Genomic DNA, 25,089 nt, shown 5'->3' with positions numbered 1-25,089 from the left:
TGGGCTTCAAATATTCAGTAAACCATGCTGCAAACAGATGTGTTATCATCCAGGCTTCATGGTTCCATTTGTGGAGCACAGATAGAGTAGATTTAGCATAATTTTTAATGATCCCAGGATTTTCAAAATAGTAAGTAAACATTTACTTCAACTTAAAGTCATCAGCTGCATTCACCCCTAAAAAGAGTCAGCCTGTCCCTTGAAGCTTTGCAGCTTGCACTGGCATCTCCTCTCTGACAGTACTGGATGGACGGCACTGACAGTAGTGGATGGACGGCACTGACAGTACTGGCTGGATGGCACTGACAGTAGTGGATGGGCGGCACTGACAGTAGTGGATGGACGGCACTGACAGTAGTGGATGGACGGCACTGACAGTACTGGATGGACGGCACTGACAGTACTGGATGGACGGCACTGACAGTAGTGGATGGACGGCACTGACAGTACTGGATGGACGGCACTGACAGTACTGGATGGACGGCACTGACAGTAGTGGATGGACGGCACTGACAGTAGTGGATGGACGGCACTGACAGTAGTGGATGGACGGCACTGACAGTACTGGCTGGACAGCACTGACAGTAGTGGATGGCATCTTCTTCCAACATAAGGCTGTTTTGCCTACACTGAAAATCTGTTTTTTAGTGTAGATACTTTCATCCATTATCTTATCTAGATTTTCTGGATAACTTGCCACAGCTTCTCCCTTAGCATTTTCTGCTTCAAGCATTTTTTATGTTATGGAGATGTTGTCTTTCATTAAACCTCACGAACCAACCTCTGCTAACTTCAAACGTTTCTTCCACAGCTTCCTCATCTCTCTCAGCCTTCACAGCATTGAAGAGAGTTAGAGTCTTGCTCTGGATTCGGCTTTGGTTAAGGGCATGTTGTGGCTGGTTGGATCTTTTCTCCAGACCACTCAAACTTTCTCCATATCAGCAATATGGCCGCTTTGTTTTCTCTTCATTTGTGTGTTCCCTGGAGGTGAACTTGAGTATTCTTCAATAGCTTTTCTTGTGCATTCACAATTTGGCTAACTGGCGCAAGAGCCTAGCTTTTGGCCTTTCTTGACTTTCAACATGTCCTTTTTACTGAGCTTAATCATTTCTAGCTTTTGATTTGAAGTGTGAGACGTGAGACTTTTCCTTTCACTTGAACACTTACTGGCCATTGTAGGGTTATTAATTGGCTTAATTTTAATATTATTGTGTCTTGGGGCTGGGCGTGATGGCTCACACCTGTAATCCCAGCCCTTTGGGAGGCTGAGGTGGGTGGATTGCTTGAGTCTAGGAGTTCAAGACCAGCCTGGGCAACATGGCAAAATCCCATCTCTACTAAAAGGACAAAAAAAAGAAAAAGGCCAGGTATGATGATGCACACCTATAGTCCCAGCCTGGGAGGCTAAGGTGGGAGAATCACCTGAGCCCAGGGAGGCAGAGGTTGCAGTGAGCTGAAATCATGTCACTGCACTCCAGACTGGGCAATCAGAGTGAGACTCTGTCTCGAAGAATATATGTATTGCTGTGTCTCGGGAACAGGCAGTCAGTGGAGCAGTCAGAACACACACAACATTTATTGATTACATTTGCCATCTTACACGGGTACACTTTGTGGTGCCCCAAAACAGCTACAATAGTGATATTAAAGATTACTGATCACAGATCACCATAACAGATATAGAAATAATGACAAAGTTGGAAACATTAGAATTGTCGAAATGTGACACAGAGACACAAAATAAGCACGTGCTGTTGGAAGAACAGCACCAATAGACTTGCTTGAGGCAGGGCTGCCACAAACCTTCAATCTGTAAAAAAAGAAAGAAAGAAAGAAAAAAACCCCAGCAATATCTGTAAAGCACAATAAAGCAAGGTATGTCTGTGTTAGCCCTTTGCCTAACCCTCCTCTCCTGCTTCTCAATTCATGTCCATGCCTAGAAGGAGGCACAAGAGTTCCTCTCAAGGTAGGCCACTAGGCAAGCGCTGTGGAGGGTGGAGCAGGAGGGGACATAGGGACAGAATACACCCCCTCCTCTAGGCAGGGCCCTCCAGAATCCAGTCAACCCTAAGGCCCCATTGAAACAATGATTGAAGAGAAAATAATTTCATATTGTGAACTGATTTCATTAGGATATGTTATAAGGGATGGTATGAGATAAGATGTTAGTCCATGCCCTTGCCCTTGTTTGCTGGGCCGCTGGGCCCACAGAACCTCTCAGGTGGTGGGAGGGAGAGGATTTTCCCAGTGTAATCCTAGGCTCACATCTCACTGTGGCCCCAGGCTGGGGCTGCCAAGGCCAGACCTTACATTACAGCACCCGTTTATACACACACACACACACACACACACACACACACACACACACACACCCAGTGCCGGAGTGGCAAAGTCTGAAGAAATTTCCAGCCTCATTGCTCCCATTCCCGGAACCAGTCTCTCCCCTTAATTCATGCACTGCCTTCCAGAGGTCCGCTCACGCCCAGACTCCACTTCAGTCACAACTTTGCCCCCCTGGGTGGCTTTTCCTGCAGGCTAATGTCATCTGAGTCCATTTCAATTTGTCAGGGAAGTTTTCATAATAAGCAAAAACAAAAGAAGAATGGGCTCTTGATGGCTTACTTCCTGGAGGCTTCAGGGCCCCTTTCCAAAATGCTCCCACCTCCCCAGCCATTGGGGGCATCACGGATCAAGGGGGCGGTGGCATGGGGTGGGCCAAGTCAAGACCCTTCCTTACCAAAAAAGTCTTCAGACACTCATCCTTAGAATGATGACCTCCCACCTTCCACCTGCTTACCGCGAACAGCCCACTCTAATGTCCCCAGAATAAAGGAGACTTCAGGATTTCACTTTAGAAACAGAGATGGCTGGCAGTGTTTCATTGGCAGCTTCTTTGGCAGCAACAAAATCCTGCTGTGGCTGTTATTTCTATGATGCAAGACTGTCACTGAGTTAGTCACTCTGTCCTCCGGGCTCTCAGCGCTTTTGACAGATGCCTCTGTTCCTGCTCTGCACAGTGCATTGTGAGACTTGCCTGCACTTGCCCTTCTCTACCCCTCCCACTCTTCAGCTGGCCCTGGACTTGGAGGTCTAAACACTGGCATTAACATCCATATTTCTGTTTCCAACCCAGAGAGGGTAGATCTTCCGGGGTGCTTGTCCTATTGAATTCCATGATGGAAAACAAACATAGTTTTCCAGACTATTTATGAAGTCACTATATACCACATGTCTTAATCAGCTTTTGTGCTTCTTAACAAACAACCCTCCAAATTCAGTGGCTTATCACAGCAAACACAGACTTCTTGCTCATGTTACATGTGGCTGCAACTCCCTGTCTTCTTGTTCACCAGGGCACACAGGCTGAGGGATGTGATCTGGAATGGGCCTTCCTGTGGCTGAGTAAAAGGCACTGCTTGGATGAGGCAGATGTCACTGTTGCTCACATCACAGCAGCTGAGTCAGTGGTGGACGGGGCGAGCTATGGGGCCTGTAGGGCATGCTGCAAGTCTACCACACGGGCAGGGGGTGTCATCACACAGGGGAAGAAGTGAAAAGTTGTCAACAAAACAATCTTCCACATCACAGTGTAAAAAAATAGCCAACTGTTTTTACATTTTTTTATCAATATAAGCATTGCTTTATTTTCCAAATCATAGTTTTTAAAAACAGTATTTACATTTCATCACCATCAAATTAAAATTTTATGCATTCATTAGGAGAATCCAAATACGTGAAGGTGAAACTCCTCTCTGTCCCCACTTGTTCCTGAAACCGTCGTTAGCCATGTGACCTGAACGTAGAGCCATAGTCTAGCTTTGGAGTCTAGCTCCCAAGTTGCCTGGTTCCAGAAGCCCAGCATTTCTTGCTTGCATCAGATCAAAAACACACTGGGCACCATAAGAACATTCTTAACTTGGCTCAACTAAGAGGAAAGTCTTTGCTTACTTCAGGGAGCTTCTCCAACTTCCGTTCTTTACAAATAGGGTTTAAAAGCTTGATTAGAAGCTAACTAGATTTAGGAGTCCCCACTGGCCAAATAAGGAACAATGTGAGCATCAACAAGGACATCTGCAAAGCACAGAAACACTTGACTGTGATTAAACGCACGACTTCATAGTGATACAAATCAAAACACAAAAGGCTTTTGGCAGCAAGCCTGAGAGAATGGAGACCCAGCTGAGATGGCAGCTATGGAGAGTGTGCTGTGATTCGAATGACACCGTTACTTGATGCTTTGTCCACACCGGCTAATGTAACAACAGATCACAGACTTCCAACTCCCGTCAATCAACGACTATTGGGTTGACTCAGCAGTCTCCGAAACATGCCACCTGCTCCAAACTCGTAAGATCAAAGCTAGAATTGTGTCTGTGACTAGTACGGTATTTTTAGGCTTGGCATGATAGAAACTCAAACTAACACTTTACCACGTTTACAAATTGCAGTTTTCAGCTTTAATTTTATTGTTACTATTTTAAAAAGTCTGAACTCTATGCCTGTATCCAAAAATGAGGAACTGGAAGGCAGCTTGGAAAATACTGTTTTCCAACCCAGCTGTAGTCTCTCTCCTCTCAGCCTTCCTGCCTGGTAATGTAGACACTGAGATTCGCATTGTGAATCACACATCTGTGAGGCCCGATGTGTGATTTCCAAAGCAGAGATCTGTCATTTCTATCTCTAAGCTCCTTCTCTGCCCTGAAGACTGGCTTCAGGGACTCTGCCAATTGACTTCGCTTTTCCGCCACCATCAAGAAGTTCTTGTGTAGTTTCTTTCACATTCTTTCCTGGTCTCACTCCTGGACCTCCACACACGGGTTTTTGGAGGGGGCAATCCTATAACCAAGAGCTATGTGATAAAGGCTGTGGGGGAAACAGACAGGGGTGAGGGGAGCGGCAAGGCAGGGAACAGCTACCACAAAACAGACCAGCTTGGATCCAGACAGGAAGCTTTACTGGGTTCTGATGCAGCCCTCCTGGCTCTCCACTTAGTTGATTCTGGAAATATTTCTGCAGTGGTTCCACACAATCCCTGTCCACTGCTCCTGATGGAGGAACTCATCACTCTCCACTCACTTCTCATAATCACTGCCTCCTGGAGAGATCAGGCAAGAGCCTACACACACACACACACACACACACACACACACACACACTAGCTCCTCATAGATGATGCATCCTTTATAAACAAACATTTTCTGAATTTTTAGGGTGATGTTGGCCTAAGAAGCATGTGAATGATGGGGCTGATATGTCATAGATTTCAAATGTAGGGTGCATGGCTGTCACAGATAAACTGTAATGAAGCAAAAATGTGCTATGCACTTATGCAAAAGAGAATAATCAGACTTCGCCATAGCTCCCAGGTTGTTGCAGTTCCCAAACTCTTCTTGACCTGGCGAAGCCTTCAAGGTTAAATACAGGTGGCAGATGGGGCTAAGGACCAGTGTTATCTCCTAGCTGAGTGAGTGAGTCCCTTGCTCACCTTTGTCTTCGTCCAGGCTCAGCCATGTTCACGTCTCCCTCCTTCTCCTCTCAGCCCTGACCCCCTCTCCCTCACTCGCATTCATTGGTGCCTGTCACATTCTCCTCCTCACCCCCAGCTGGCCCTTGATTTCAAGATACTGATAGAGTCAGAGATTGGGTGAACAAATGATGAGACTAGAAAAAGAGCATTAGCACAAGGCAATGAGGCATTGTCCTGGAGCTGAGATGAGCTTTCTAGAGAGTCAAAGTCTCTATCCACAGTTTTTTCTGCATTATTCCCCGAGCACATGTTGGATATGCATTGGGTGACATAGTCTGTCTTAGCACACACAGCCCTGAGGTTCCTGGGCACCTGCTTTATAGGTTTCTATTGTTCAACAAACCCTTGAAGTTTGTTGTTATATACAGATTGTTGTCTCTCTGTATAAACAACGGTCCAACTGCTCCTCATTTTACAAACCAGCCGAGACTTCCTGCTCCCCAGTGGAAGGTGTGTTTGTTGAAGTCACTCCATCCACTGTCTCCCGGTAAAAAACTGGACATTGTTTGCAGAAGCGCTTGGCAATGTGCTTTCGGAAGAACACCGAGAGATACCTTCTGAACTTCTCCCCGACAAAGGCGTAGATGATGGGGTTGATGCAGCAGTGCGTCATCCCAAGAGTCTCCGTCACCTGTGTGGCTTGGTCCAGTTGGCTGGTGCTTTCACAGTTACTCAGACCGAAGAACTCCTGGAAGGTGTTCAGGAGAACGACAATGTTGTAGGGAGTCCAGAAGAGAAAGTAGACAATCATGATGGTGAAGATGAGCCTCACAGCCCTGTGCCTCTTCTTCTCGTTTCGACACCGAAGCAGGGTTTTCAGGATTCCTGAGTAGCAGATGATCATGACGAGCAATGGCAGGACCAGCCCCAAGAGGTTTCTCATTATTGTGTGGAAATGATTCCATCCTCGTGGAAAATAAGGGCCACAGACATAAACAGAATCTTCTTTCTGGGATTTAGTAAAGATTATTCCTGGGACAGAAGCAAACACAGCCACAAACCAGGTGATCACACTTGTCACCACCCCAAAGGTGACTGTTCTGGCTTTTAAAGCAAACACAGCATGGACAATAGCCAGGTACCTATCGATTGTCAGGAGGATGATGAAGAAGATTCCACCAAAATAACCAATGTGATACAGCCCTGTGAATAACTTGCACACTGCATTCCCAAACACCCACTCATTTGCAGCAGAGTGAGCCCACAGTGGGAGGGTAATAAGAAAGAGCAGATCGGAGACGGCCAGGTTGAGCAGGTAGATGTCAGTCAAGCTCTTCAGCTTTTTGCAGTTTATTAAGATGAGGACAACCAGCATGTTCCCCACAAAACCAAAGATGAACACCAGTGAGTAGAGCGGAGGCAGGAGCTGGGCCCCGATTTGCTTCACGTCAAATTTATGACAGGGAGCACCGTAATCATAATCAAAAATGGTGGTGACTTCTTCACCACTCTCGGTATTTCTGATAAACCGAGAATGAGATGTGGACAGCATGTTGTGGGTGTACTGGGGAAACGCGTCCTTGTTCAATCCACTTTCTCTGTTCTGTAACAAAGAACAAAATGATGACCACACAACACAAACACCACAATCCATGAGCTTCCAAATAGCCTGGCACCACGTAAGCCACTTCCCAGTCTTTGGCCTCTCCTTTGCCTGAAAGCATGTCTGCTAGTTCCTGGCTTTCCTTTCATTCCCAGCAGCAGACACCAATGATTTACCCAACAGCCTTTCCCCAATACCCTTTGTCTTTCCCAGCAAGTCTGATGATTCTCATTTTAAGGCTAAAAACTCTGGGCACTTGTTTTCTCTGCCTCCTTTGGGGGTGCATAGGTCTGTGACTCATTTCTGGACCCTAATATGAAAAGGGAATCTGCTGGGAGCTTCTGGGAAAGCTCTTCTTCCCTGATAAGACACAAGAGAACCTTCCACCTCCTGCCCTGCTCTGGCAGCATGTCTAGTGAGGGCATGGTGCCATGAATGGAAGACCTAGAAAACCATGAGAAGCCAGGCAGAATCCCAATATCACTGAGTCCCAAACCCACCCTGAACTGTTCATCTTCTGCCTTCTATTTTCTTTTTTTGAGGTGGAGTCTCCCTCTGTTGCCAGGCTGGAGTGCAGTGGCACAGTCTCGGCTCACTGCAACCTCTACCTCCCAGGTTCAAGCGATTCTGCCTCAGCCTCTCAAGTATCTGGGACTACAGGTGTGCACCACCACACCCAGCTAATTTTTGTGTTTTTAGTAGAGACAGGGTTTCATCATATTGACCAGGCTGATCTCGAACTCCTGACCTCATGATCTGTCCACCTTGGCCTCCCAAAGTTCTGGGAGAAAAACAAGCCCCCATTTTAAAGCCATTATGAATTGCATTTTCTGTTCTCTGAAGCCAAAAGCATTCTAACTGATGATTCTCTCAACTTTCTGACTCCATCATCCTGCCAAAACTTCTCTTGTCAAGATTGCAATGACAACCCAATTTTCAAATGCTCTGATTTTATTCCAACTGCATCCTGGTTGAGCATTTGATCCTCTGCTAACTTCCTCCACTTACAATTCTTTTTGGCTTCCAGACGGGAAGGGCTGTGTGACCACTTTTTTATTAATGTTCTTTGCTGGCATCTCCTCCCCATGCCTGCACCTTCAGAGTCCCCAGGCATCACACTTAGCTCTCACCTATTTAATTTTTTGCCTCTTTATCCTTGCTCCAAAGTTCTTCCTGAATCATGTTGTCTACCTCAGGGTTCCTACTCCCCCCTCTGCTAATGTTTTCTGAAGCTCTCTCTTCAAGCTCCACCTTTCTTCTAGGCTTCAGAGTTGAATTTCCCGTTGCCTGCTGCCCGTCTCCCCATGCATTTCTTCACTGCATCAACGCTTATTGAGCACCTACTCTGAACCGTACCCAGTTTTAGACACTGAAGATAAAGCAGCGAGCAAAGTGGGTATCATTCAGGGACCTCAAATTAAACTCACCCTAAATGGGGCACCCCTGAAAATTCCTCCTGCTTGTGGATTCCTCCACTGCCTAAGAAGCAAGATTGGCCATTGCCCTGTGTCCCTTCCTCTTCTGAAAATTAGGAGCCAGCTTTTGGAGCCAAACGAACCTGGATTTTAATTCTTATAGGCAATGTAATTTGGGGCCAATTACCCCTTCAAGTGTCAATTTCTTTATGTATGAAATGTTAACTATGCTGATTTGCCATGAAAATCAGTGGAGTAAGAACTTAGGACAGCATCTGGTGCAGAGAAATGCCCTGTATTATTATTACATCATTTGAGTTCCACCTCATAGAGCCTCTCAGATTCATCTCCTCTGCACTGCTTTCCAGGCCACTTTCTTGCTCATATACGCCTCTCTTGGCTTTGTTCTGGTCTTTCCTTTGCTCATGGCTCATCTCTAGCCATGTTCACTCTCAACCTGTCTTCTCTTAAGTTAAAATTGAATAGGCACTCTTAGCTTAAAACCTCCAGTAGCCCCATGACTTCTATCTGGGGGGTTTCAAAGATAATGTCCAGACTGCGCAGCACGTCTTTTCTGAGTTTGCCTCTTCTCAGCCTCACCTCCAGCCCGTTCTCCAATCCCAAATCCTGTGCTTCAGCCACAGCCATCTTCTCTTCATTTCCCCTAAACTCACCATTTCCTTTGTGCTTCAGTGGTTTTGCATGTCCTTGCCCCTCTGCCTAAAATGGTTGTTGAGTTCCTATTCACCATTCACTCTCTCCTGCTCAGATTCCTCTTCTCCGTGAGCTTAATCTGTATCCTCTGTCAAATTACTCTTATCTCACAACACTGCATGCATGTAGATAAGCACTTATCATGTTATCTTCTACGCACAGCAGGTTCCTCAAGAGCAAGGCCTGGAGATTGCTTCCATTTTCAGCTCTTATATTAGTACCTAGCTAAAGGAGGCACCCCTAAATGTTCACTGAGTAAGTACATAAAACTCTTTATAAATAGAATAATTATAAGCCCTAACATCATCAGGACTTGATTCTCAAGAATTTTTTTTCTAGCAGTGACTGTGAATTTGTTTTCCATCCACCTGTATACCTTATCCTTTTGTTTCTCTCGCAATTGACAGTTTTCACAGGTCTTGTATTTCATATCACTGAGACAGATTCTTGAAATCTGCAGAAGCTAAATGAGGCCTCCGATCAAGGTTGGAAAAAAAATGCATCTGCCTAAAAATCACAACTGTGGTCATTAACTGAGTGCTCCTGAAGCTCAGGTGCTATGTTAAATGCTGTGCACACATTACTTCATTTCATTTTTACAACTGGCCAGCATGTGGTTCTACTACAGTGAATAATGAGCGAGATGCCTGAAATGTGCTGTCCTAGGTGTCATTTCAAGTGTCAGGACATGTCACCAGAACTGATAGAAATCTACCTTTCAGAAAAATAATTCCTTACTTCTGCCTCTGTGGACCTCCTGAGTTGAGGCAAGGGACACATTTCGGTTCAGAGCTTGGATGGTCGTATATTTAGACTAAAAATTCCAGCTCTTTAATGTCCTTAGGTGCTCAGAGGGGCAGAGTGAGTGGAGAGGTAACTGAGCAGAGTGGCTGTCATGGCCTTGCTTGCTGTCCACTCTTCCCCAACACCTGCTGCACCCTGCTTTTCCTCAGGGTCTCTCTAACATCTCCCAGTGCACATGCCACCCCCACCCCTCTCTTTCATCTTGATCATTCCCCCCAAGTGCACAGGCTTTGCATTTCCCAGGGTAAAGCCCAATACTTGCATTTCTAGCTTTGAGATGCTTTGAGCCTATGAATCAGATAGTAATGGAAAAAAATGCCCACAACTTACCAGCATATGGCTTGTCTCAGGCAGTCCTGGTGTGTCAGTCAGGCTTGTCAGCAACTGAACCAAAGAGATCTAGAGGTAGAAACTTTGTGTGCAGAAGTAGGAAATAAAGTTTCCTGCAGAAAGAGAAGGCGGAGATACAGGGCAAGTAATGGTAAAGATTTGAAAAAAAAATTCAGAAAAATATAGTTCTTCTTTTCCAGCCAGTAACATTGTACATTGGGTTGAGGTCTCCAGAAAAGGATTAATTTTGAAATCTTGCTTATGCAACCTTGAGTGTGAGTCAGGCAAACCCTGTGCATCTGCTCCTGTTTCTAACGACTGTGGGCTTCTTTATGTTGTGGATCTTTATATCTGGAGCCCTTCCACTCGCTGCTCTCCTACTACTGATAATTTGCATGATATGAGCACAACAGAACTTCTTGTTTTCCAGAGAATAAGGGTGCTGGTGATAGTAGAGGAAATATAATGAGGTTTTACTGTGATCACGTGTGCTGGTTTCAGTGGTATCATGGATTTAGAATCTGGTTAGAAATTTCATTTAGATAACACTTAAAAAATTTTTTTTTAGATTTAATTCACTTAATAATTGTATATGTTTAGGGGACACAATGTGATGTTTTGCTACATGTATACATTGTGTAATGATCAAATCAACGTAATTACATATCCACCCCTCAAACATCATTTCTTTTGAAATAATAATGACATTGAAAATCCTCTCTTCTAGCTATTTAGGTATCTAGAATTCATTACTAACTAAGTCACCCTACCGTGGAGCAGAGCACCGGAGCTTGTTTCTCCCACCTCATGGTCCTTTTGTACTTGTTCATCAACCACTGCTCATCCTCGTCTCCCCTCTTTCCTCCCCAGTCTCTGTTAACCACTGCTCTACTCTCTGTTTCAAAGATAGCAACTTTTTTTTTTTTTGAGATGGGTTTTCATTCTGTCACCCAGGCTGGAGTGCAGTGACACAATCTCAGCTCACTGCAACCTCTGCCTTCTGAGCTCAAGCCATCCTCCCACCTCAGCCTCCCTAGTAGCTGGGATTACAGGCACGTGCTGCCATGCCCAGCTAATCAACTTTTCTTTTTCTTTAATTCGACATAAGAGTGTGACCATGTGGCATTTGTCTATCTGTGTGTGGCTTATTTCACTTAATATGATATCCTTCAGTTCATCCACATTGTCACAAATGACAGGATTTCAAACTTTCAAATGAAAGCGAAATGTTAAATTATCTCTTGTGTCAGGAATGTCCTTAGCGAGAAGAGCCTCAGTTATTTTAAGTCCCCCTCTTTGGAAAGATGTTTTGTTAAAAGAAAATGCAAATTCTGCAATGGGGACAGCATACTTAGGAACATTCCTAAGATCACGCAGAGAACATCGTGTCATTTGAGTTGGCCCCTGGCACTTTCTGGAATCCAGCAGACACTAGGGATAGGATCTCATGCTATGGCCTTGCCAAGTTTCTAAGTTTCCATTTCCAACTATGAAATATGAATAACAAGACTGGGAGGCTGCGAGAGTGAATCTAAAGCAGCTAGTGCAAGGTCTGTCAGGTACTCCACAGGTAACAAACAGAACAGAACAGGCTGAGCCATGCAGAGTAATGCGAGCTGAAAGATGCATCTACTGCTAGAGCCAACAACAACAATCAAATGCTGAATGCGGTCTAGGTGTCCTTTCCAGATTTCAAGAAGTTGGTTTTTTGGTGGTTGTTTTGTTGTGTTGTGCTTTTGCTTTCTTTCTGAGACAAGGTCTCGCTCCGTTGCCAAGGCTGGAGTGCAGTGGCATGATCATGGTTCATTGTGATCTCAAACTCCTGGGCTCAAGCAATTCTCTTGATGCCAGATCTCAGCCTCCCAAGCAGCAGGGACTATGGGTACATGCCACCATGTCTAGCTTATTTTTGTATTTTTTGTAGAGACAGGATTTTGCTATGTTGCCCAGGTTGGCCTCAAACTCCTGGGCTCAGGCAATCTGCCTGCCTCAGCCTCCTGAAGTGCTGGGATTACAGGTGTAAGGCACACATCTGGCCCAGATTTCAGCCAGTTGTAACCATGTGTCCTGCGTAAGACCTGGTATTTGTGCTAAGTAAGAAGGGTCTTGGGTTTTTTTCTCGGAACTCAGCTCATTGCCTGTTCAGGAACACAGTGAGTTCCCCAGTTGTCTCCCAGTGTGTCTCTGGGCAGGAATTGGAGCATCTCTCTGAGATTTCAATAACAAGACAGGTCATCCCTGCCCCAGTAACACCGAGCCTGCAGCCACTTCTGGAATCTCCTGACCCTGGCATCTTGCCACCAGCTCCTATGATTCAACCCAGGATGGGGAAGGGCAAGAGCCAGAAATTTTGCTCTCACTGATTAGGACCACTTTACAATTTTGTCTTCACATTGTGATCTTTGGCTCCAGTCCTGTAATTTCATAAACAAGGAGAGGCACAGAGGTACATAGTTGCAGAGCCAGGATTCAAATCTTTGGCTTATCATGCCACAGGTAACAGAGGGTGTCCTTGGCTGAGATTTTGAAGAGATTATAGAATGAAAGTATTTTTAGAGGGGTGAGCAGGCTTAAGAGAAGCAACGGGGATGGTGTCATCCCTATGCTTTGTGGGAGACCAGAATTTGCCACCCTAAAATGTACCTCTTTTGCATAAAGATGCCAGATGTAGGTGATGGGGGATGGAGGCAGCAAACCACATTGCCATATGTGTACCTATGTAACAATCCTGCATGATCTGCACATGTGCCCCAGAACCTAAAGTATAATAAAAAATTTACATACAGAAAAATAAAGATTGTTGGGCTGAAGGCAATTAAGAAGAAGCAGATGAAGGAAAGCTCTTTTCCCTCCCTTTATTTGTCTAAAAGCAGGATATAGACTTATAAAGACAAAAGGGATCTGCACCCCCCTCACCTCTTCTGCCAGGGAGAGCAAAGCTTCACCACTGGAAACAACTTTAAATCCTTATGGACCTGGAGATGGCACCAGAGGAATCTTCATTCACAAGCTTTACTGACGAGCCTTTATCTCCACTTACTCCTTTGCCTTCCTAAAAGGTGCTGTCCCCAAAGGCTCAAAGTTCCTTTTCTGTGTCTTGTCACATCCCTAAGACTTTACTGAACTTTGTTGAAGAGGCTATATGAGCTGGAATCAGTTACCTTTTTGAGAATGACTCATTCCCTGGATATCTCCTATGTATGTATAAGATGTTCATGTTAATAAGCTTTTTTTCTCTTGTTACTCTGTCCTTTGTTACAGGAGTCTATTCCGAGAACTTATGAACATTAAGGAAAAAATTATTCTTTCTTTCTTAACAGCTAGAAGGATCAAAAGAATAAACAATAACCACTTGAGCCCTACTGACGACTGGGGTTGAGAATTGCAGGTTGAAGTCTCAGCCACTGCTAGAACTCCAGCAGAGCAGGACAGCAGGGGCAGAAAGTATCCTAACCTCCTTCTCCCACTCTGGCCTCCTACCAGTGCTTCCCAGTGGCTGAACCAGATGGGAATAGGGAGCAATGGACATTCGAGGTAATGTAGCCCCTAAAATCAGCTTCCTGGGACTCAGAGTGGCTTGCAGGCAGGGTGACAAATAACCACACAACTGTCAAGTCAAACAGATTCTTTTTCTTGCAACTTTCTCCTTACCTCATCCATATATTACTAGATAGTTAGAAAACTGGGTATTTCAATCAGTGCACATTAGAATTCTTTATGCACATGGAGAGAGTTAAGAAGGATGCCTTTTCATGAGTTTGGGAATTCCATATCTACCCGTTGGCACTGGGTTGATGGTTTCTAAGGTTCCCAGTTCCAAAGATGAGTATGGCCCTTCAAGCAGGCTTAAGGGAAAGTATGACACCAGCCACCGAGCTCTGCTGTGCCTGCTGACCAAGCAGGATTACACAGAAGGCAGGGCTGTGGTCACCTCAAGGTGACATGGGACAAGGATGAGGAGAAGCTCAGTTCTTCTGCAAGCCAATGAAATGATAATAGTTTATGTTGCTCAAATGACAAAAGAAGACCCAGACTGCTGGCCATAAAATAAGATCTTGTTGATTTTGACTCTCAAGTTCAGCAGCGGAGTTGGGGATTAGGCCATTGAAACTGAAAGTTAGAGTTGTACTCAGAACCTCTCTGCCACTCCATGGATGGCAAGAAAATGTGAGGGAAAGCACATCCAGAGAGAAGTGCTGGTGGGGCAGGAAGACAGAAAAGGGTTTTCAACAGCCTGAAGGTACTTTAATGATGCCTTTCGCAATTTCCTATGTAATCATCAACGGATTTGTTCGGTTAGTACCTTTAGAAGATAGAGAAGTTCTTGCCTCTTGTCAATACAGATGCTTTTGGTTCATTGTGGTTTTTATGATTTGCATGCTTCCTGTGACCTACTAAAATAGATTAGTGAGTTCTAGGATTTTTACAATTTCAAGTTTGGTTAAACATGATCTTGACTTATATTATGCCCTCAGAAAAAGCAGTAATCATGTTCCTACCTGTGCTGATCAAGTATTCATAGTAAAAATAAAGCAAACTGTTTTCACTGTTTTTGTCCCAAATGACAAAGTAACACAACAGGGTATAGAGTCACAGCAAGAAAGCCCAGCAACTGCAAACGATTCTTGGAAAGGGAGTGTCAGCTAGCAGAAGCCAGACAAGGATTTCTCCCCCATCTTCTAAGTTCACCACCGTCTCCAGATGAACCCGGAATAGACAAGAGTGTATGATTAGAAATAGAAGTTAAAAGATCAACAAAATGGTAATTTAAGATTTTATTGACTTAGAGTGTAAATGTCATTAAGACATTGCAGGTTGAAGTCTCGGCCACTGCTAGAACTCCAGCAGAGCAGGATTAGGCCAAATAAACTGTAGGAGAAAAAAGGTGAAATCAGAATCTAGAATACATTTACTTGCTAAAAAGCTTTCTCAAGTGACTTAAGACTATTCATTTGAACCCTGTAATAGGAATTCGTTTGTAACCTAGATGTCTTAAACTCCTCTGTGATTAAGATCTCAGTATAGATGCCTTAGGGGTAGCTTGCTCTAGGGAAGAATCCTTGGCTGGGGATAGGCCAGGACAGAGTATTTAGAATTTATAGGTGCCCCCAAGACTTGGCAACAGCAGGTTGGGAGCTGATTCTGGGAGTGAGAAGCTAAAATTAATCTTCCCTGACACTAGGCTTGGTGAGTAGAAGGAGCAATAGAGGGAGTACCTGCAGGATGACGTTTCATGAATATGGTGGCTTCTGAGGTGTCCCAGCGAGAGGGGCACCATGCTATAGAAAACAACAGGAAACCCAAACTGTGGTCTTTGTTGGTACAGATGGCATGAGAAGAAACCCACAGAGCTGGGGTGGCAGAGGTTCTTATTGGTAAACATGATTAGACTCACCTTGGGTGGGCATTAGTGATGAAGGCAGTAATATGGACCCTGAACAACCATGGCTGGTTTGGGATGGGCCCAACTGATGGTGACTTTTGCAGGGATCATAAACATTTGATGCTGGGGAAAGAACAAGTATGGGGATGGCAACTCCTTTGCAATGCAACCCAGGCATATATATTTCTATTTAAAAAGTAATGCATGCTAAAAGCAAAAGTTGACTCTTTAAGAGATCCACAAAGTTGACAAATCTTTAGCTATGCTAAGACAGAAAAAGAAGACAGAGAAGCACAAATAACTAAGTCCAGTAAGGTGGGGACATTGTCAACTTTACAAAAATTGAAAGATTAAAAGAGAATACTGTGAACAATTGTACACCAATAAATTAATTAACCTAGATTAAATGAACAAATTTATAAAATATATCAATTGGCAAAAACTGACTTAGGAAGAAATAAAAAATCGGAAAAGATCTGTGAAAAATAAAGAGATGGTATTGGTACTCAGAAACATCCCAACACAGAAAAATGTTAAGAACCAGATAACTTGACTGGTAAATTCTACCAAACATTTAAAGAAAAATTAATATCAATCCTCTCAAATGTCTAAAAAATGAAAGAGGAAAAAACACTCCCTCATTCATTCTATGAAGCCAGCATTATCATTATAGCAAAGCCAGACAAATAAACCACAAAAAAATCTATGGACCAATGTTTCTTATGAATATAGATGCAAAAACTCTCAACAAAATACTAACAAACTAAATCTAATAGAATATTAAAAGTGTTATATCCAATGACTAAATGAAATTTATCTAAAGAGTGCAAATGTAGTTCAACATTAAAAAATCAACCAATGTAACATCAACATTAATAGAATGAAGGAAAAAAAAACCCGTATGATCATCTCAACTGACATAGAAAAAGCATCTGACAAATTAAATATCCTTTATGACAAAAATGCTCCAAGAAGTAAGAATAGGAAGGAACTTCCTCAACATGATAAAGGATGTTCGTAAAAAACCCACAGCTAACATTATACTCAATGGTAAAAGACTGAACAATTTCTCTCTAACATCAGGAAAAAGATGAGAATGCCCATTTTTACCGCTGTTATTCAACATCATGCTGGAAGTTCTAGGGAAATTAGGCAAGAAAAGGAAATAAAAGGCATACAAATGAGGAAGAAGGAAGTAAAACTATCTTTATTCACAGATGACATGATATGCAGAAAATCCCAAGTAGTCCACAAAAAAATACCTATCAAAATTAATAAACAAATTCAGCAAAATTACAAGGTATAAGATCAACACAAAGAATCAGTTGAGTTTCTATACACCTTCAATGAACATCCAACAAGGGAATTGAGAAAACAATTTCATTTACAATAGCATAAAAAATAATACAATACTTAGGAATAAATTTAACCAGAATTTAAAGGTGAAAGACTTATACCCTAAAACTACAAAATGCTGCTGAAAGAAATTAAAGAAGACCTTCTAGCTCATATTCACTAATTAGAAGACCTAAAATCATTGAGATAGCAATGTTATTGAAAGCTACCTACGGTTTCATTGCAATCTCTATCGAAATTTCAGTGGCCTTTTAGTAGAAAAGAAAAGTCAATCCTCATATTCCTATGAAATTGTAAGAGGCCCTGAATAGCCAAAACAATCTTTAAAAAAGAAAAAAAAAAAAAGAATATTGGAGTACACACATTTTCTAATTTGAAAACTTACTACGAAGCTACAGTAATCAGATAGTGTGGTGCTGATATAAGGGTAGACATATACATCAATGGAGTAGAATATAGAGTCCAGAAATAAACTCATACATTCATTATCAACTGATTTTCAACAAAGGTGTCAAGATCATTATTAATGAGGAGAGGATAGTCTCTTCACAACTGGATATCCACATGCAAAAGAGTAAAGTTGGGTCTCTTCCTCACATCATATGCAAAAATTAACTAAAAATGAATCGGTGACCTAAATAAATGAGTCAAAACTATAAAACTCTTAGAAGAAAATATAGGGGTGAATCTTCATTACGTCTGATTTGGTTATGAATTCTTAGAGGTGACAGCAAAAGCATAAGCAACAAAAGAAATAAATTGACAGATATACTTCATCAAAATAAAACACGTTTGGGCATCAGGGAACATTGTCAATAAAGTGAAAAGATAGCCAATAGAATGAGAAAAAACATTTGCAAATCATATATCTGATAAGGGCCTGGTAACCAGAATATTTAGAGAATGCATGCATGTCAACAACAAAGACAGACAATCTAGTTTAAAAATGGGGAAAACATTTCTCCAAAGAAGTGACATTTCTCCAAAGAAGATAGATAAATGACCAATAAGTGCATGAAATGATACTCAACATCAATAGTCATTAGGAAAATGCAAAGAAAACCACAATAAGATATCACTTTACACTCATTAGAATGGCTGTAATAAAAATAGAAAATAACAAGTGTTCTTGAAGATATGGAGAAATTGGAACTGTCTTACATTGCTGGTAGGAAGATAAAATGGGACAGCAGATTTGGAAAACAGTTTAATGGATGAAATTGTAGGGTTGTATGCTAATCCTATGTTTAGCACTTTTTTTAGGAACCATTAAACTGTTTTCCAAATCTGCTGTCCCATTTTATATTTCTACCAGCAATGTAAGACAGTTCCAATTTCTCCATATCCTCAAGAACATTTGAAACTGCTGGGAAAAAGTGCAAGGAGCATCACATTTCATGGGAACAGGGCCAAATTGCCTCATCATGGAAACACCTTATCAACATCTTCCTGGGCAGCAAGCCATACAGCCCAGACCCCCACCCATCCAGGCCTGTAAATACCCCCAGGCCTATAAGTACCCCAGCTTATAACCAGCGGTAGCCTCTGGCACTAATCTGGTCCCCATCTCTGCAGGTTTTTGCAATGTACCTGTGTTGCTGTAGAGCCACTCTCTTTCTCTGTGTCTCTCTTTAACCCTTGTCTTCCCTTTAAAAAACCTAACATAATGTAGGAGAGAGATGTTAAATAAAAACATTTAAATATGGAACTGTAAAATTTTATAAGTACATGAACAAAAAGATAGGATCTTATGAAATCAAATTTGTACTGAAGAACTAGAGTAGACATCTTTGAAAAAAATATTTTAACTGGTATTTAAAATACAAAGAAAAAATAGAAATTGACTAGACAAAGAGAGTTGATGGTGGTGGTGATGTTGATGGTGACAGTAATGGTGATGTAGTGGATGGTGACATGACATGACGTGGTAATGATGAAGTTGACAATGGCAGACACTTAGAAATGCTATAGGCACTGTTATATTGCTTTACATGTAGAGGTCACGTTTAATGCTTACAACAACTTTATGAGCTCAAAACCATTATATCCTATTTTCTCTGGGGATTAAGAGATTAAGTAACACTCCCTAAATCAACTCAGTGCTGGGATCCAAACCCAAGCAGTCAGGTTCTACAGCTTTGCTCTTAGTTACTACATGAAGAGTTCCAGGTAGCGGGGAACAGTGCATGTGAAGGCCAGGAAGTAGAAAAAGCTAATCTTAAAAATTACATGTATATTTTATTTTTTTAAATGGACTATTTAAATCTACAGAAATATTCAAAGAATAATGCTAGAATATCTGTGTACTAGCTGCCCACCTTTAACAGATCTTATTTTGCTATATTTGTTTTGTTGTTTAAAAAGTAAAAGTTGGGAGCTACAACTAAAATTTCCTTGTGTACCCATCTTGAGTCCCTGTTTCTCTTTCTCTCTCTCCTTCTCTTTCCATTGTCAACACTGTTCTGGATTGGGTGTTTATTATTCTCATGTTTTATTTATTTATTTTTTACTACATATGTCATATTGTTTAATATGCTTTAAATAAAAATAAGACACACTGCTTATACCATTTGCAACTTACTTTATGATTTGAAGATTTATCCCACCAGTATAATTGTCCCTTTTGGGCAAATTCCCAAAAGTAGGAGTGCTAGGTCAAAGAACATGTTCACATAAAATGTTTATGCTTAATAGAGAATCCCAGTGATCAGACCACTTTTGAAGCAGTCCTAGTGCAAAATGTTTTCTTCTGGTGAGATGGAGCACCAGTTACTTTATGCAATATTCGATTTCATGAATAAACCACAGTTTTTAAAAAGCCGTCTTCTCTTTCTGGCAGACATAGTAATTGATTCCAATTTTCCACTATTTAATAATGCAACAATGACCCCTCCTTAGATATTTATGCAGAATTTCTCTAGGGTATGCTCCTAGGAGTAGAATTGTTGGGCTACAGAGTAGGAGCTATGGTTTGAAAATGTCTCCCAAAAAGTATGTATTAGAAACTTGATTACCACTGCAACAGTATTAAGAAGTGGGACTTTCTGGGGTGATTAAGCCATGAGGGTCTTGCCCTCATGAATGGATTAATGCTGATTATAAAAAGGATTGATGCTGTGAATTTGCTCTTGCTCTCTCTTGCCCTCTCTTTGCCCGTCTGCCATGGCATGACACAGCAAGGCTCTCTGCAGAGGCTGGTCCTTTAATATTGGACTTCCAGCCCCCAGAACCATTAGAAATACATTTCTGTTATTTATAGGTTACCTAGTCTCAAGTATTCTGTGGTAGCAGCAGACAGAAAGTATATCACTAAATTTTACTAGCTATTGACAAATTTCTCTCCAAAGTGGTGACTAACTGTCCCATTAGCAGTTTCTGTTATTCCAACTCAGTACTAGGTATTATCAGACTTGAATGGATTTACCATACCAGTCTAATGGACAGTAGTATCTTACTTTGATTTTAATTGGCAGTTCCCTGATTACTAATGAAATTTGTTGGAGGTGATTATTAATTTTGGATGCCACCTTAAAAAAATTTGTGGCAGGCCAGGTGCAGTGGCTTATGCCTGTAATCCCAGCACTTTGGGAGGCCAAAGCAGGTGAATCACGAGGTCAGGAGTTCAAGACCAGTCTGACCAACATGGTGAAACCCCATTTCTACTAAAAATACAAAAATCAGTCAGGCGTGGTGATGCACGCCTATAATCACAGCTGTTCAGGAGGCTGACACAAGAGAATCACTTGAGCCCAGGAGGCAAAGGTTGCAGTGAGCTGAGATCATGTCACTGCACTCTAGCCTGGGCATCAGAGCAAAACTCCATCTCAAAAAAAAAATGTTGTGGCAAATATATTCTCATTGTGGCCTATTTTAACTTTATTCATGGTGTCTTTTAGGGATAGTTTTTTATTTTAATGCATTTCTTTTTCAGACAGAGTTTCTCTCTTGTTGCCCAGGCTTGAGTTCAATGGCATGATCTCGGCTCACTGCAACCTCTGCCTTGCAGGTTCAAGTGATTCTCCTGCCTCAGCCTCCCAAGTAACTAGGACTGCGGGCATGCACCACCGTGCCTGGCTAATGTTTTGTATTTAGTAGAGAGGGGGTTTCACCATGTTGGTCAAAGTGGTCTTGAACTCCTAACCTCAGGTGAGCCACCCACCACGGCTTCACCTGGGATTACAGGCATGAGCCACTGCACCCAGCCTTTTAATGCAATTTATTAAAATCTCTCTCTCTCTCTTTTTTTTTGAGACAAAGTCTTTTTCTGTCACCCAGGCTGGAGTGCAGTGGCACCATCTCAATTCACTACAACCTCTGCCTCTTGGGTTCAAGCGATTTCTAGCTAATTTTTATATTAGTAGAGAGTAGAGATGGAGTTTCACCCTATTGGCCAGACTTTTCTTGAACTCGTAACCTCAAGTGATCCACCTGCCTCAGCTTCCCAAACTGCTAGGATTACAGGTATGAGCCACCATGCTCAGCCTAATGTATCTCTTTACGATTAGTGTTTTTGAATCCTGTTTTTAAAAATCATTTTCTAACTTAAAGTCATAAAAATTGCCTTCTAAAATATTAAAATTTTTCTTTTCATATTTGTTCTATAATTCATCTGGAATTTATTGTTATGTTATAGTATGAGGTAAGGACGTAATTTTAAAAATATAATCGATTAACTATGTCATTATTAAATAGTCCGTCCTTTCCCTATAGATTTTTATAGTTTTAAAAAATTAATTAATTTCAATAGGTTTTGGGGTAACAGGTGGTATTTGATTGCACAAATAAGTTTTCTAGTGGTGATTTCTGAGATTCTGGTGCACCCATCACTTGAACAGTGTACACTGTACCCAATGGGTAGACTTTCATCCCTCACCCCACTCCCATCTTTTTGCTGAGTCCCCAAAGTCGATTATATTATTATTATTATTATTATTTTTGAGACAGAGTTTTGCTCTGTCACCCAGGCTGGAGTGCAATGGTGTGATCTCGACACACTGCAACCTCTGCCTCCCGGATTCAAGCGATTCTCCTGCCTTAGCCTCCTGAGTAGCTAGGATTACAGGCATGCACCACCACACCTGGCTAACTTTTTGTATTTTTAGTAGAGATGGGGTTTCTCCATGGTGGTCAGGCTGGTCTCAAACTCCCGACTTTAGGTGATTCGCCTACCTCAGCCTCCCAAAGTGCTAAGATTACAGGCATGAGCCACCGTGCCTGGCCTGTTATATTATTATTATGTCTTTGCATCCTCATAGCTTATCTCCTGCTTATGAATGAGAACATATGATATTTGGTTTTCCATTATTGGGTTACTTTACTTAGAATAATGGTCTCCAATTCCATTCAGGTTGCAAATACACACACACACACACACACACACACACACACACACACACATATATATGTATATATACATACATATATATCACAAATTCTTTATCCACTCATTGATGGGCATTTGGGCTGATTCCGTATTTTTGCAATTGCAAATTGTATAATTTTTGCAATTTTATTTAGATATAATTCACATACCATAAGAGTCACCCATTTAAAATGGAAAATTCAATATACTTTTAGTATATTCAAGAGTTGTACAACTATCACCACAATCTAATTTTAGAATATTTTCATCACCCCAGAAAGAAATGCTGTACCCATCACTCTATTACTTCTTTCACTCACACCCTCCTGTCACACCCAGCACTAGGCAACCACCAATCTATTTTCTGTCACTATAGATTTATCTATTCTGGACATTTCATATAAATGAGATTGATATGGTTTGGAGTTGTGTCCCTACCCAAATCTCAGGTCAAATTGTCATCCCCACTTTTGGAAGAGGAACCTAGTAGGAAGTGATTGGATCATGAGGGCAGACTTCCCCTTGCTTTTCTCATGATAGTGAGTGATTTCTCACAAGATCTGGTTGTTTAAAAGTGTGTAGAACCTCCCCCTTCACTCTCTTCCTCCTGCTGCAGCCATGTAAGATGTGCCTTCTTCCTCTTTACCTTCCTCCATAACTGTAAGTTTCCTGTGGCCTCCTGAGCCATGCTTCCTGTATAGCTTGTGGAACTGTGAGTTAATTAAACCTCTTTTCTTCATAACTTACCCAGTCTCAGGTAGTTCTTTATAGCAATGTGAGAACAGACTAATACAGAAAATTCATATCAGGAATGGAACATTGCTATAAAGATATCTGAAAATGTGGAAGCAGCTTTGGCACTGGGTAATGGGCAGAGGTTGGACCAGTTTGGAGGGATTAGAATACAGGAAGATATGTGAGTTTGGAACTTCCTAGAGAATTGTTAAATTATTGTGACCAAAATGCTGATAGTGATATGGATAATAAAGTCCAGGCTAAGGTAAACTCAAATAAAGATGAGGAACTTATTGGGAAGTGGAACAAAGGTCACTTTTCTTATGCATTAGCAAAGGGATTAGGGGCATTGTGTCCCTGCCCTAGAGATCTGTGGAACTTTGAATTTGATGGCAATGATTTAGGGTATCTGGTGGAAGGAATTTCTAAGCAGCAAAACATTCAAGATGTGGACTGGCTTATTCTACAAATCTATACTTATATTCGTGATCAAAGAAATGACTTGGAACTGGAACTTATATTTCAAAGGGCAGCCTAGTGTAAAAGTTTGGAAAATTTGCATCCTGACCATGTAGTAGAAAAGAAAAACCCATTTTTTTCTGGAAAGGAATTAATCAGGCTGTAGGTATTTGCATAAGTAAAGAGAAGCCAAATATTAATGACAAAGACAATGGAGAATATGCCTCAAATGCATTCCAGAGACCTTCAAGGCAGTCCCTCCCATCACAGGTCTGGAGGCCTAGGAGGAAAGAAGTTTTCATGGACCATAAGCCTTGGTGGCTTCCATGTGGTATTAAGCCTGTAGGTGTGCAGAGGGCAAAAGTTGATTTTAGAGGATGTATGGCAACACCTGGATGTCCAAGCAGAAGTATGATGCAGGGGTGGAGTCCTCATGGAGAACCTCTACTAGGGCAGTGCAGAGGACAAATATGGGGTTGGAGTTCCCACACAGATTCCCCACTGGGGCATTGTCTATTGGAGCTGTGAGAAAAGGGCCACTATCTTCCAGACCCCAGAATAGTAGATACACTGACAGCATGCACTGTGTGCCTGGAAAAGCTACTGGTACTCCACACCAGCCAATAAAAGCATCCAATGGGATTGTACCCTGTGGAGCAACAGGGCAGAGATACCCAAGTCCTTGGGAGCACACTTCTTGTATCAGCGTGGCCTGGATGTGAGACATGCAGTCAAAGGAGCTCATTTTGGAGCTTTAAGATTTAATGATTTTCCTGCTGGATTTTGGACTTGCATGGGGCCTGTGGCCCCTTTGTTTTGTCTGATTTCTCCATTTAGGAATGGATATATTCCCCCAGTGCCTGTACCTGCGTTGTATCTTGGAAGCAACTAACTTCTTTTTGATCTTATAAGCTCATATATAGAAGGGACTTGCCTTGTCTCAGATGATACTTTGGACTTTTGAGTTAATGCTGAAATAAAACTGTTGAGAAGGGAGGATTGTATTTTGAAATGTGAAAAAAAACACAAGATTTGGGAGGGGCTGGAGGAGAATAATATGGGTTGGATTTGTGTCCCCATCCAAATCCCATGTCAAATTGTAATCCCCAATGTTGGAGGAGGGGCCTGGTGGGAAGTGACTGGATCATGGGGGTGAATTTCTCCCTTGCTGTTCTCATGATAGTGAGTTCTCACAAGATCTGGTTGTTTGAAAGCATGTAGCACCTCCCCATTCACTCTTTTCCTTCGAGATGTATCTCCTTTGTCTTGACCTTCTGCCATAATTGTAAGTTTCCTGAGATCTCCTGAGCCATGCTCCTTGTACAGCCTGTGGAAATGTGACCCAATTAAGCCTCTTTTCTTTATAAATTATCCAGTCTCAGGTAGTTCATTATAGCAATGCAAGAACTAATACAGGGATCATAGTGCTTCCAAGGTTTATTTGTGTTTTGGTATGTATCA

General features: G+C 42.1%; 2 protein-coding genes across 2 annotated transcripts in view; one reads left to right on the top strand and one right to left on the bottom strand.

The window, feature by feature from the left end:
• Window positions 1-25,089, top strand: part of CCR1 (C-C motif chemokine receptor 1) — a 173,024-nt gene that overhangs the window by 31,097 nt on the left and 116,838 nt on the right. The gene's annotated exons all lie outside the window — the stretch shown is intronic.
• Window positions 3,617-10,389, bottom strand: CCR2 (C-C motif chemokine receptor 2). The gene is made up of 2 exons (XM_017964860.4): window positions 10,334-10,389; window positions 3,617-7,070 (listed from the first exon to the last, which is right to left on the bottom strand). The coding sequence occupies exons 1-2, from the start codon at window positions 10,337-10,339 to the stop codon at window positions 5,940-5,942; spliced, it is 1,137 nt and encodes a 378-aa protein (XP_017820349.3). The 5' UTR covers window positions 10,340-10,389; the 3' UTR covers window positions 3,617-5,939.

Source organism: Callithrix jacchus, chromosome 15 (assembly GCF_049354715.1).
Source record: "Callithrix jacchus isolate 240 chromosome 15, calJac240_pri, whole genome shotgun sequence".
NCBI lineage: Eukaryota > Metazoa > Chordata > Mammalia > Primates > Cebidae > Callithrix > Callithrix jacchus.
This window is presented reverse-complemented; position numbering and strand designations above follow the sequence as displayed.